This window comes from Phocoena sinus, chromosome 2, assembly GCF_008692025.1.
Source record: "Phocoena sinus isolate mPhoSin1 chromosome 2, mPhoSin1.pri, whole genome shotgun sequence".
Classification (NCBI taxonomy): Eukaryota; Metazoa; Chordata; class Mammalia; order Artiodactyla; family Phocoenidae; genus Phocoena; species Phocoena sinus.
In genome coordinates, this window is record NC_045764.1 from 3629224 (window position 1) to 3641456 (window position 12233).

At 38.5% G+C, this 12233-nt stretch overlaps 1 protein-coding gene across 1 annotated transcript in view; it reads right to left on the minus strand.

The window, feature by feature from the left end:
* Window positions 1-12233, minus strand: part of KIF5B (kinesin family member 5B) — a 42601-nt gene that overhangs the window by 25014 nt on the left and 5354 nt on the right. The window contains exons 3-11 of the mRNA XM_032621851.1: window positions 10337-10424; window positions 5034-5107; window positions 3932-4036; window positions 3388-3436; window positions 2810-2865; window positions 2638-2725; window positions 2350-2474; window positions 783-887; window positions 318-463 (exon numbers count right to left, since the gene is read on the minus strand). Of these exons, the coding sequence (XP_032477742.1) occupies window positions 318-463; window positions 783-887; window positions 2350-2474; window positions 2638-2725; window positions 2810-2865; window positions 3388-3436; window positions 3932-4036; window positions 5034-5107; window positions 10337-10424 (836 nt within the window). The remainder of the gene's footprint in view (window positions 1-317; window positions 464-782; window positions 888-2349; window positions 2475-2637; window positions 2726-2809; window positions 2866-3387; window positions 3437-3931; window positions 4037-5033; window positions 5108-10336; window positions 10425-12233) is intronic.

The following is a 12233-nucleotide window of genomic DNA, read 5'->3' on the forward strand; positions in this document are numbered from 1 at the left end:
GGTGATAATATCAATCACATAAAGACTTCTGTTGCACTTATAACAAGATAAGAAGCAATTGGGATTAACATATAGACACTATACATAAAATAAAAAACCAACAAGGACCTACTTTACAGCACAGGGAACTATACTCAATATTATGTAATAACCTATACGGGAAAAGAATCTGAAAAAGAATATATATATAAAACTGAATCACTATGCTGTATACCTTACATGATATTATAAATCAACTATACTTCAATAAAAACATTTTTAAAAAGATAAGCAGCAGAGAAGCAGGCGGTATAGACTGCATTTTCGTAACAACAAACCTCTGACCAAACAGGAGCGTAGATTTTGTTTCAGATTCATTGTATGATGATGGAGAGCAGCAAATTACAATAGTGGTTCTACAGTTCCCACCTAATGAATCTTGAAGGATTCTTGTCATTTTACTATCTCGATATGGAACATATGTCTATGTACAAAAACAAACAAACAAACAAGAAAAAAAAAACAAAGAGGACCAATGGATTTCTACGTAATAAAATTTGTTGTAGAAATATGTTACTTTACAATAAACTACAAAGTGATTTCAGTTGTTTTAAATGCTAGTTATTAAGATGGAAACTAGGATATACATACTAATACTATAAAATAAATCCCTAAAAGACAACTTATTCATACATACTGATTCAGTGAATCCCTCTCTCACTCACACATCCATGCACATGTAGGTATCTATCTGTAATTCTCCACTAACTAACGACAGGGAAATAGAAGACAAGTATACTCACACTACCCTCAGCCAAAGCAGAAATGACATTTCCAAGAGCAGAAAGGGACTTGTTGATGTTCTTAGCTTCATCCAGCACAGCACCTTCAGCTCCAGTTTTACTAACCTATACATAAGATTTTAAAAAAACAAAACAAAATTACGAGTTTAGGTGATTTTCTTTTTTTATAAACAGCTCAGAGGTCATCAGTAACTAGTAAAAAAGAAAAGGGAAAGTTTCATGATTTTATTTGCCAAGCATTTACCGTAAGTTATCATTATTTATTGAGTATGACTCTTCTGAGACCTTGGTCAAGTAACTAGCTGCATGACAAAAATGGGATTAGGAAGATACCAAATTTTATTTTTAGGTGTGCTCCTGAAATTAACCAATTTACACGTACATTTGTAGTTTACTAATTTGTTACCCCCCCCTTTTCTTGGCTGCATTGGATGCTCGCTGCTGCGCGTGGGCTTTCTCTAGTTGCGGCGAGCGGGGGCTACTCTTGGTGGCGGTGCGCGGGCTTCTCATTGCGGTGGCTTCTCTTGCTGTGGAGCACGGGCTCTAGGCACGCAGGCTTCAGTAGTTGTGGCTCACAGGCTCAGCAGTTGTGGCTCACGGGCTCTAGAGCGCAGGCTCAGTAGTTGTACCTCACAGGCTCTAGAGAGCAGGCTCAGTAGTTGTGGCGCACGGGCTTAGCTGCTCCACAGCCTGTGGGATCTTCCCAGACCAGGGCTCGAACCCATGTTCCCTGCATTGGCAGGCGGATTCTTAACCACTGTGCCACCAGGGAGGCCTGTTAACCCCCTTTAAAGAGAAACTTTAAAAAATTTACTGAAGCATAATGTTGATGTTGTAACTGTTAAAGAGAGAGACCAAATTTATATTATATAAGCAAACCTGCTTCTATTAGAAAAATATAAAATATATATTAAAGATAATAGAATAATATGTTAGCAATGATGGCTGAAAAAACAGCCTCTCAGTATTCACAAAATTAGAGACGGGCTTTGAAGTATGTGTATAAGACTTTGCGTAGAAGGGAACAGGTATGTCATTCTAATCAGAAGAAACAACAGATTAGCAGAACAGCAAAAAAGTTTCACATATAGGTCAATATTAAAACATTTGAACTTATTTTGGTTTTGACATAAACTAGAATCAGATTGTATACGACTGGAATAGTTAAATAATCGTCAGAAAGAAAGAAGTACAACAAAATCCGAAAGGACTAATGGATAGTTACCAGTTTTCAGAGAGAGCTCACTGCCAATATGAATAAAATAGATACTAAAAATTAGGAAAAGGATACCTAGTAAAATTCTTAATGACATACACTCAACACATTCTCAATAAAAGTACACACCTTAAGTCAAGGATAACACTTATTGGTTGAACTGGACTGTGGCCCAAATGACAGTAAATTTGTAATGACAAAGCATTGGCATAAATGCTTGTAACTCTCAAAAATGTTACCAAATTCAATTTGATATTCATTTTCAATATGTAACAATAAATAATGCAAAAGCCCAAATCTGAGTTAAAGTTCGTAAAAATGCTTAGATCTATCAGAATATAAAGATTTTACCTTTTCACTACCAGCTAAATCAACCAGATAAAGTTTTCCACTCAGCTTTTGTTCCGTTTGCGTGTTCTCTTGTTTTACATTAATAAGAAATATACTGTGACTCCTAGAGCTATGTTCATTCATATCTGCAAAGAAACCACACAAACAACTATCAGCAAACACGGCTCTCCCTTACTAACAGCTTCTACAGCATTATTTCACCTAAGAGAAACCTTACAGTTAATCAACTTGATAAGATATTTTAAGGCAGTTTGTACGTTAACTAGTGTTAATACATAGGCTACTTACTTGTAACCGCTACGTGTCTGTTGGATTTTCCTTCATCTATGGTGTCCATAACTTCATCTGGACTACATACGAAACGCTCTGTACACCCCTGTAAAACAAATTTTTAAAGTATGTCACTATCCTAAAAAAATGTTATTGTAGGGCTTTTCTAAATATTCTGTATTATACATACCTTTACGTAGGGAACTCGGTTTTTATCCTCATGAACTGAAAGATTGGTCTTTGAAACTGAAAAAGAAAAATAAATAACATTAACAACATTTACCTAAACCCTAACACTGGCTGTGAAATAGTCAATCAACTGTTTCTCTCCCCAAGCAGCCTAATAATAATACATAAACTTCAAAAATATGTAGATATCACTATAAAAGCAAAAGCCTATAGAAACAGTAGGAGATTTATATAGAAACCAATGCAGCAATATAGAATTTTAGGTCCAGGCCAACGTCTGCCACCCACACTTTGGAGTGGTTCAATGGTTTGCCAAGGACAGTGTCTCTGACCGACAGCCGACAGATGATGAGCGCTCAAGACTCAGGCTCCTGGACTCTAGTCCAATGTGCTAATTACTACTTACAAAGCGCCCACGATATATGCTTTCAATAAGTCCAAAGGCATTCAATTAAAACTTTTTCCTGTAATCTAAGTCAATTTCATATAGGTTACTCAGAAATGGTCTCACATTTACTACTAAAAAAAAGCAGTATGTGGTATATTGAAAAACGATCGAAGAGCAAGAATTTAACTTACCATCTAACAGGTCCCTTATCTTATCCAAATAAATTTCAAAATATGAAACCTAAAGGGCAGAGGGAATAAAGGAAAAGAAAAATCAACCATTTAAAATTACAAAGTAATTTATTCACCTATTCATTAAATATTTACTGGGGTCTGACTTCCAGGTACCATCTAGACTACAGGGACAACTCAGCCACAGCTCTTATTCTAATGAGAAGCCCTAAATCCACCAAACCCCTTATGTAACTAAAGTACATTTTCCACTCTGTATCGTCTCCTAAAATTAGACAATTAGGTGTAATTAGTCAGAACTTTTGAGCTTTGTAGCCAAACTCCCTTATCTTACAGAGAAGGCAGCTAAGGCAAGAGAGGCTCAGCTTACTTGTTTACCATGGCAGATGAGGGATCTGACCTTACTAATTCTAATAATCTTTCAGCTACACCTGCCTGTAAGATAATTTTTAAAATATTTAAGAATACTTTTTTAAAAGAAAAAGTACTGAACAGAATTATTCTAGGAATAAAATAAAATACAACCTTTCCCCAATGATTTTACCTTAATATGAAATTCCAAATTTTCATCCATGGAGTAAATATAATTAAAAATATCTTGCACTATTCTTGGAATAATTCCCATGCCTTCTGGATCATGAAGTTTACCCTAAACAGAAAACAAAACCAGTTCTTAAACAAATTGTAATATACAAATTAAAAATCAAAACTTTTAATCTATAATTTACAGTCAACAGAGGATAGGAATTCTAATTGTTGCAATTTTTTGTGAAACAAAATGTGGCTGTATAAAATACCTAAAAAAACCTAATTCAACTGTTACATATTTTCGTAAGTTGCACATAAATAATATATGCCAACCATATGGGTTACCAACTGATCTTAGCCTTTTATTTAATTGTTAGATCAGATTATACAAATTTGTAAATGAACACATTCTAGGAAAATGTTTGTTAGTTGCTCGGCATATAAATCTGCATTGTTGCATCTACTTCAAGTCAAATTCATCCAAATGCTAGGAATGTGCTTGTTCTCTGACGTTATGGAAATGAGTAACATGAGTGACACTAAAATAAGCCAGTCATTTACTTTATATGGAATGCTCAGATAAACGATAAAAGCAGATACTCTGTAGCAGTGGCAGAAAATTACAGGCTGTGTTCTAGAAGCAAAGCTTGAGCAGGTTCACATTTATTATTAACAGCAGCTCTGATAATTTTGGAGACCTTCTTATGAGAGAAGAGGGGCAAGTATTCGGCTGGGGGTGGGGAAACAGGACGGACACATGGACACGACCAAGGAGAGGAGGAAAAAATTAAGTGCTCTGAATAGAACTGAAAGTACACAAACATTAAAGATTTCCCATTATGAGGTAACAGAGAATTCTTACTTAATTCTAAAACATGCATAATTTTGTGGTTATGTGGATAAAACAAAGCTAGATATAATTTCAAATATACGGTTTCACCATTCAAACTCAGGAACTGATTAGATTGCAACAACGATGTTACTCATGTATAATGCCCATGAGACAAAGCAATAGAGTAAATAAAGCTGTTTAAGCATATGGTGAACGATGTCACAAATAACGAATGAGTGCCCTGTGCACAGCAAACTACATCTAAGTACAGACTGTGAGATGTTACCTCCATTGTGTGTGTCTTCCCGGAGGAGGTTTGTCCATATGCAAATATGGTTCCATTGTACCCCTCAAGCACATCTATGAAAAAATCAGAGATTTTATACATTAGGGATTTTTTTCCCCTTAAGCAAGGCATTAAAGGAAACAAGAATATATTAATATAATCCTCTTAGTGATGATTCACCTAAGGAATTCCTTTCTCTCCAGCCCAGATCACTTTCTGTTGTCAGCAAGAAGGAAATTTTAAATTCCACTGCTCATAATCATCTCTCCTGTCAATGTACATCTCAGACGTCATTACACCTGTATTCCAAAGCTTTACGTGACTGAAAAGAAAAACAGTGCTCTGGCAGCTTGCACACATATATGAAATAGCTTTTAGAAGTAGGACTGATTGGTGGTTAACTGGTGGTTAAGCCTCACAAACCCACACAACATACCTCCTTATACAAAGTGTAACAAGGCCAGTCCTACTTCAAAACCGATTATCAGGGAGGTCCCGTGGAATTCAAAAAAACCCAAAAAAACAGTGAAAAACTTTTCTAGCCCTTTGTGTATCCTAAGGCCTACCATTAACATTTAAGCATCTTCCTTTACTAGGCTAAAGGTGGGGTTGGGAGGGATGTGAGTGAACAAGGTGACCTTTTAATTTCCAATTTTCAGGGATTCAGTATGTTTTGTTTTGTTTTTTTTGTTTGGTTTGGTTGTTTTTGTTTGTTTTGGTAAAAAGAAAGGTACTATAAAATTACATTCTAGGATTTCCCTGGTGGCTCAGTGGTTAAGAACCGCCCTGCCAATGCAGGGGACATGGGTTCCAGCCCTGGTCCAGGAAGATCCCACATGCCGTGGAGCAACTAAGCCCATGCACCACAACTACCGAGCCTGCACTCTAGAGCCTGCGAGCCACAACTACTGAAGCCTGCACACCTAGAGCCCGTGCTCCACAACAAGAGAAGCCACCGCAATGAGAAGCCCGCGCACCGCAATGAAGAGTAGCTCCCACTTGCCACAACTAGAGAAAGCCTGTGCGCAGCAACAAAGATCCAACGCAGCCAAAAATAAATAAATAAATTTATATAAAAAATTACATTCTATTTTAGAGGAAGCCAAAGTAAAAAGAGAAACCTCAGTTGGAAACAGCAGATGTTAACAGTGGAAAGTAAACCTGTAGTAAGCAAGTCAATTCTTGTCTTTTTTTAATTGATTATTTTAAAAAGGAAGAAGAAAAAAGAAAAGAAAAGAAAATTTTAAAGGTCCCAACGTTGGGTACAGCTAACTAGATAACAGATTTGCTACAGAAATATTTAATAAGGAAAAGAAGGTATTAGTACTTACTTCCCTGGGAAGATTTTACGAGATTTCAAACATTTGAAACTTTCATTCAAAATCTTTTCAGTTTTATGAAGGGAAGCAAAATAACTTCAAGAATCACATTTAAAACAGATAAGACTGGACTTCTCTGGTGGCACAGTGGTTAAGAATCCACCTGCCAATGCAGGGGACACAGGTTCGAGCCCTAGTCCGGGAAGATCCCACATGCCGTTGAGCAGCTAAGCCCGCAAGCCACAACTGCTGAGCCTGCGCTCTAGAGCCCATACTCCGCAACAAGAGAAGCCACCGCAATGAGAAGCCCGCGCACCACAACGAACAGTAGCCCCCGCAAGCCGCAACTAGAGAAAGCCTGTGCGCAACAATAAAGACCCAACGTAGCCAAAAATAAATAAAAATATGGTACATTTGTTACAATTACCAAAGCAATATAAAAAAATTTTAAAAAGAATAAAATAGATAAGATTACAATATTTCTGTAATTCTGAAGAAGCAATCACCTGGGGAAAAAAAAAGCACCAGACCCTTTCCAATCCACTTCCTTTACATATAATTGTTCTCAGCCTGTCAGTATCATACCCTCTGCTTAAGATCTTTTAATCAATCACATAAAACCTAATTTTGTTAGATCTATACATGAAAGGTTCATTCATGATATGATCCAATTACCTAGCAACTACCACAATAAGTACTTAATACTGGTAGGTGAATGAGTAAGTGACCTTCCCAAGATCATATTAGTAGCATATGTCTATAGGATGTTACGGTAATTTTGTGTCAGGTGAAATACATCATATGAGGGCTCTAGGATAATCAAGGTATGCCACATGTCTGTATTTGGGACTGCAAGGTAGGTATGAGCCTATTGTTAAGAGGCTTCATAACTGAAGATATACAAAAGAGATAAAAATCACTAAAACAGGACTTCCCTGGTGGCGCAGTGGTTGAGAGTCCGTCTGCCGATGTATATAGGAACCCAACGAATATTTGTGCAACTATAACGCTTCATTTTCACCTGTATCACACTTCTGTAACATTCCTAATTAAAATAAATGAATACTCAGATCCTTCATAAAAATCTCTATAAGTTACCCTCTCTGCACCCATGTTTCCTGCACCATCACATCAGCCCTTCAATGATTTTCCACCATCTAATTCTGTTTGCTGTTGCAATGTAAACAGAGATTTTGGAGATTCCCAAGTGGTTTAAAACTGCGGGATTAATGGGCTTCCCTGGTGGCGCGGTGGTTGGGAGTCCGCCTGCCGATGCAGGGGACACGGGATCGTGCCCCGGTCCGGGAAGATCCCACATGCCGCCGAGCGGCTGGGCCCGTGAGCCATGGCCGCTGAGCCTGCGCGTCCGGAGTCTGTGCTCCGCAGCGGGAGAGGCCACACCAGTGAGAGGCCCGCGTACCGCAAAAAAAAAAAAAAAAAAAAATCACTAAAACAGTATGAGAAAGGTAAAAACCCAGGATAAGTGAGTCTTATAAAAACAAAACAAAAAGGCCCTAAAGAGAGCTTTTAAAATATTCAGAAGTGAGTAGACCTGCACTGCCTAGAAAAAGGTGACTATGTCAACAAACGATGTATTACCGTCTTCTACAACACCATGTGCAAAATGAACAACAGAAAAAACACTGCTGAGAGCGGCTTCGGGTCTGAGGTGGGTAGGATGGCCAAAGAATGGCTTTAAATGAGCCCAAGTTTCTAGTTGTAAGAGAATTACATCCCCTGGAAAAAATTTCACAAAAGCCACAGGGAATGGAGGTAAAAGATGACTAACTTGTAAATGCTACACTCGTTCTCAAAAAGCAAAAAGTCAATCGATTCTGGGAACCTCAGACAAATATACCAAAATTTCACTGAGGAAAAGCTATGGCTGAACTAATCTCATTTCCTGTTTGGGTCACTCAACTAGTACTTTGGGGGAACACCAGAGTCATGCACCATGATTTCACAAAAGGATGCAAGCTTTTCATTATATTCTTGTGGATATGTTGGTAAGCTAAGAACTAGACAACTGTACAGGTAAGAGAATCTGAAGTTGGTTAAATATCAAGTATGATTTAATAACTGCCAAAAAACTTACTCCATTTTTAGAAGATTAGGCTAAGAACCATGGCCCATTACGTGCTTTATAAATGATTCATAGCAATACTTTCCAAACTCCACTGTGCTTAAATGAAGACCTTAAAAAAAAGCCTTCAATATCCTTGTCACCATAACAGACTTATTAAAACATGCTGATAGCCAGCTCAGATCCCTTGTAAGACAACTGTAAAAACAAAACTCAAAATAGGATTATGAGCTAAAATGAACAAAATGGAACCTGCACTTTAAAGGCCTGTGCAGATGCCAGATGAAAAAATACGCAATGCTGGTTCTATGCCTGATGGAAAAAGCTCCAATATTGAAGTGTGGATTGGGGTCTAACGTTGGCTGCAGCGGATGTGAAAAAGATTCATACATTTAAACTGCCCATGAACTCATGAATCAACAACTTCATGTTATTAAAAAAGCAATCTTTTGCTATACTGACGACAAAAGTAAGTCAAAATCAAAGAATGTAGTATAATTGCGTTCCATGACAGATCCATTTGGAAAACTATTTGATGCTTACAACAAAAGATGACACTGCCTGTTCCTCTTTCTTGCAGTCGTTTACAGAATCAGCCAATTCTCCCTCCAGTCCACTGTCTCTCACCAATTCCATACCTGTTGTAATTCTTGGTGGTTTCATGTCCACGTAGTGGGTGATCCCACGACTAGACGTCCATGTACTAGATGATACTCTGGCCTCTAGGTCCTTGAACCTAATTTTCTCCATGATCTTATCCTTTTCTCCTTCCAATGCCAAGTCCATGGTCACACTCTAGACCTTTCATTACTAACTGCACTGCCTTCCTAACACCAAGTATCCACTTCCTTTTACTCCTTCTATTACCCTGATTCCAAAAAACCTTTGCCTCCACTGAGCCTATAACACACTAACCTTACCACCTTTTTTCACTGTCCCTTAAATCCTGCCTCCCCCACTCAGGCAGCTTAGATTCCAGGGTTCACCATTAGCAGCACTCTCGACTACATCGCTTGCCCTTCTCTCCCTCTTTTGTACTTGCCTGGCAAAATACAACTGGGTAAATTCAGCTCTCTGGCAGCTAACCACAAGTGGGCTCTTAACGTTGCCTGGCGATGCTGCCACACCTCCCTAATCCATTCACTTCCACACTGCTAGAAGACTCTGTACCTTTTCCTAGAACCTCCTCTCCCATCCTCACTCTCTGTGATGACTTCGCTCCCTACATCAGAGACAAACTGGAATTAATATGAAAAGAACATGTACATTTTCCCGCCATCACACGAATGGACCTACTTCTATCCATAAACTCTACGTTTCCTCCTGTTACTAGATGAAATGTCTGTGCTCCTACTTAATCCTAACCTTCCACTTGATACTGAATCCCAACCCATCTACGCTGGTGAACACTATAGGAAGACAGATGTTGCCTCAATCTCCTAAGTACTCTTTAACAATTAGACCTGTCAAAAAGTGCTATAAAGCATTTCACGAAGTAATGGCTATTTAATCATAAGATCCCTTTGATGTAAGATATTTCTGCGGTAACTGGATGTAAGTCCAGATAATCACTTAACACCCTCTCAGCTCTAAGGTTCTATGGTTTTAGAAAACATAAACCTGAAAAATACCTTAGTATAGGTTAATAGTATTAACTGGAATGTACACACACTATAATTCTCGTAACATTCTTAAAAACACACTGTATATAAATTAGTTCATGGAATATGAGCGATAGATTTATTAACTATATTTGACCTTTTCATTATTTAAACAACCGCTGCAATTAACTAAAGGGAAAGGGAACATAAAATGAAAAATAGAACGTTGGGTAAACAGGAGAGATCACAAACAAAATTTGACTTATTGCTGGAACAACTCAGCAGGTTAAATATATTTACCTTTAACAATCTTCTTTGCACAGTCATTATACACTTGCTCTTGAGATGTGTTTGACTGGAACACCCGGTCAAATGCATAAGGCTTGGACTGAAAAACAGAAACAAGGGTTTCAACTACACAGATTAAAGGTGAACAGACATTTCTAAGCTCCTTTAAAGATGTCATCATATATTTAACCTTCAAAATGGGATACCTACTACGCCTCACTTTATGTCACAGAATCTTTGCAGAAAGGACCTTAGGGCCCAAGAACAAATCCACTAGAATAAACTCCACAAAAACAAGCATGTCTGTTTTAGTCTTTGTTGTATTTCCAGAACCTAGCACAGAAATTAGCACTACTGTGGTGGGCACTCGTATTGCTGAGTGAATTTTTATTTAATGCATATTTTTTCTGGCAGATATTGAGACCCTATTTTCAATACTAACATCATCTTGCAGATAAGGAATTAGAATCGTGAAAGGTCCAAAAGTTGTAAATGACAAAATTAAAATTCAAACCCAAATCTCCTGTCTTTCAGTTCAGGGCTCCTTCCACTATTCCATTCAGCTTTCAGTTTACTGCAACAGCATTTCAACCGTTCATCCACTTAATAAGTATTTATGGAGTGCCGATTATGCCGGACACCACGCTAGAATGATGACCAAGACAGATTCATTCTCTGCTTTAGTGGAACCTAAGTAACAGTGGGGCAGACATCAGACAAAGGGTCAAGGGACTAGAATTCCGACGGGCACAAAGGAGTGCTAATGAAAGTGCTATGAGAGCACTTAGAGGAGAACCTGAGACTGGGGAAGGCAGAAGAATGCCAGAGACACACTCTGGAGAAGGGATGTTAAAGAACTCAAGAGTAAGTAGCACCCAGCTCACTGTCATTCTCTTCAATGTTACTCATGAGGGAGGGTGAGCATGGGGAAGTACTCCAGGCACTGGGAACAGGAGAGGCTGAAGGGAGCTTGTAGCATTCAAGAAACCAAAGGATGTTGTAAGTTTGAAGTGCAAGGATACAAAAATCAAATGCAAATGTCAACACGGTGAAAAAGGCAAGTAACATCTTAGTGTTATTTTGAAAACAGTTTTGATTTTGTGGGCCCCTCAAAGGATCTTGGGGACACATTTAGAGAACTGCTGATGTAGCCTGAGAAGGAGCCAGAGACATGAAATGAATAAAACCAAGAGTATGATGTCCACGCAAGTCAAGGAAGAATTTTCAAGGAGGAAGTGATTGTGTCAAATTCAGCTGTGAGGACAAAGCAAAACTGAAAAGTATCCAACCACCACAAAGATCAGATTGGAAAAGGTTGAAAAAAGAATAGGAGGTAACTGAACAGAAATCTGGCTGTGGCTCAAAGAAAGCTGTCTTTTAAGATAGACAAGACCTGAGCAAGTTTAAATGCTGGCAGGAACAATCTCGAAATCTAAGAGAGAAAGTGAGCGTCTAAAGATGAGAGAGGGAGCAAGGGGATTCTGGTATTGAAAGTAAGCGTATGACGGCTCTCTAGTCTCTTCTAAAGTAAAGGAAGGGAGCTGGGCCCCAAAATAAACAATCACCACCCCAGAAATAATCCTTAACATTATCGAATACTTCCTAGGTCTTAGCTGAAAAAGACCATACTTTTTAGAAACTCTACCCCACAATTCCCCTCCCTAAAGCTTGGAACAACAGTAAAGATGACACAAACAGCCCCTAAAGACCTGTCCAAAGCCATTCCCAATTCCCCGTCCCCTTCTGGCCTCCCACCAGACAAGCTGGAAGCTAACCACCTGCTAGCAGAGTCTCCTTGCAAGTAGTGTCACATGACCCAGCTCTAGATACCATGAAGTGATGGTCTGCTGGGAGGTTTCAGAGAAGGGTTTTGTTTTCCTGATAAAAAGGACCGCCTCAGCTGAAGCTA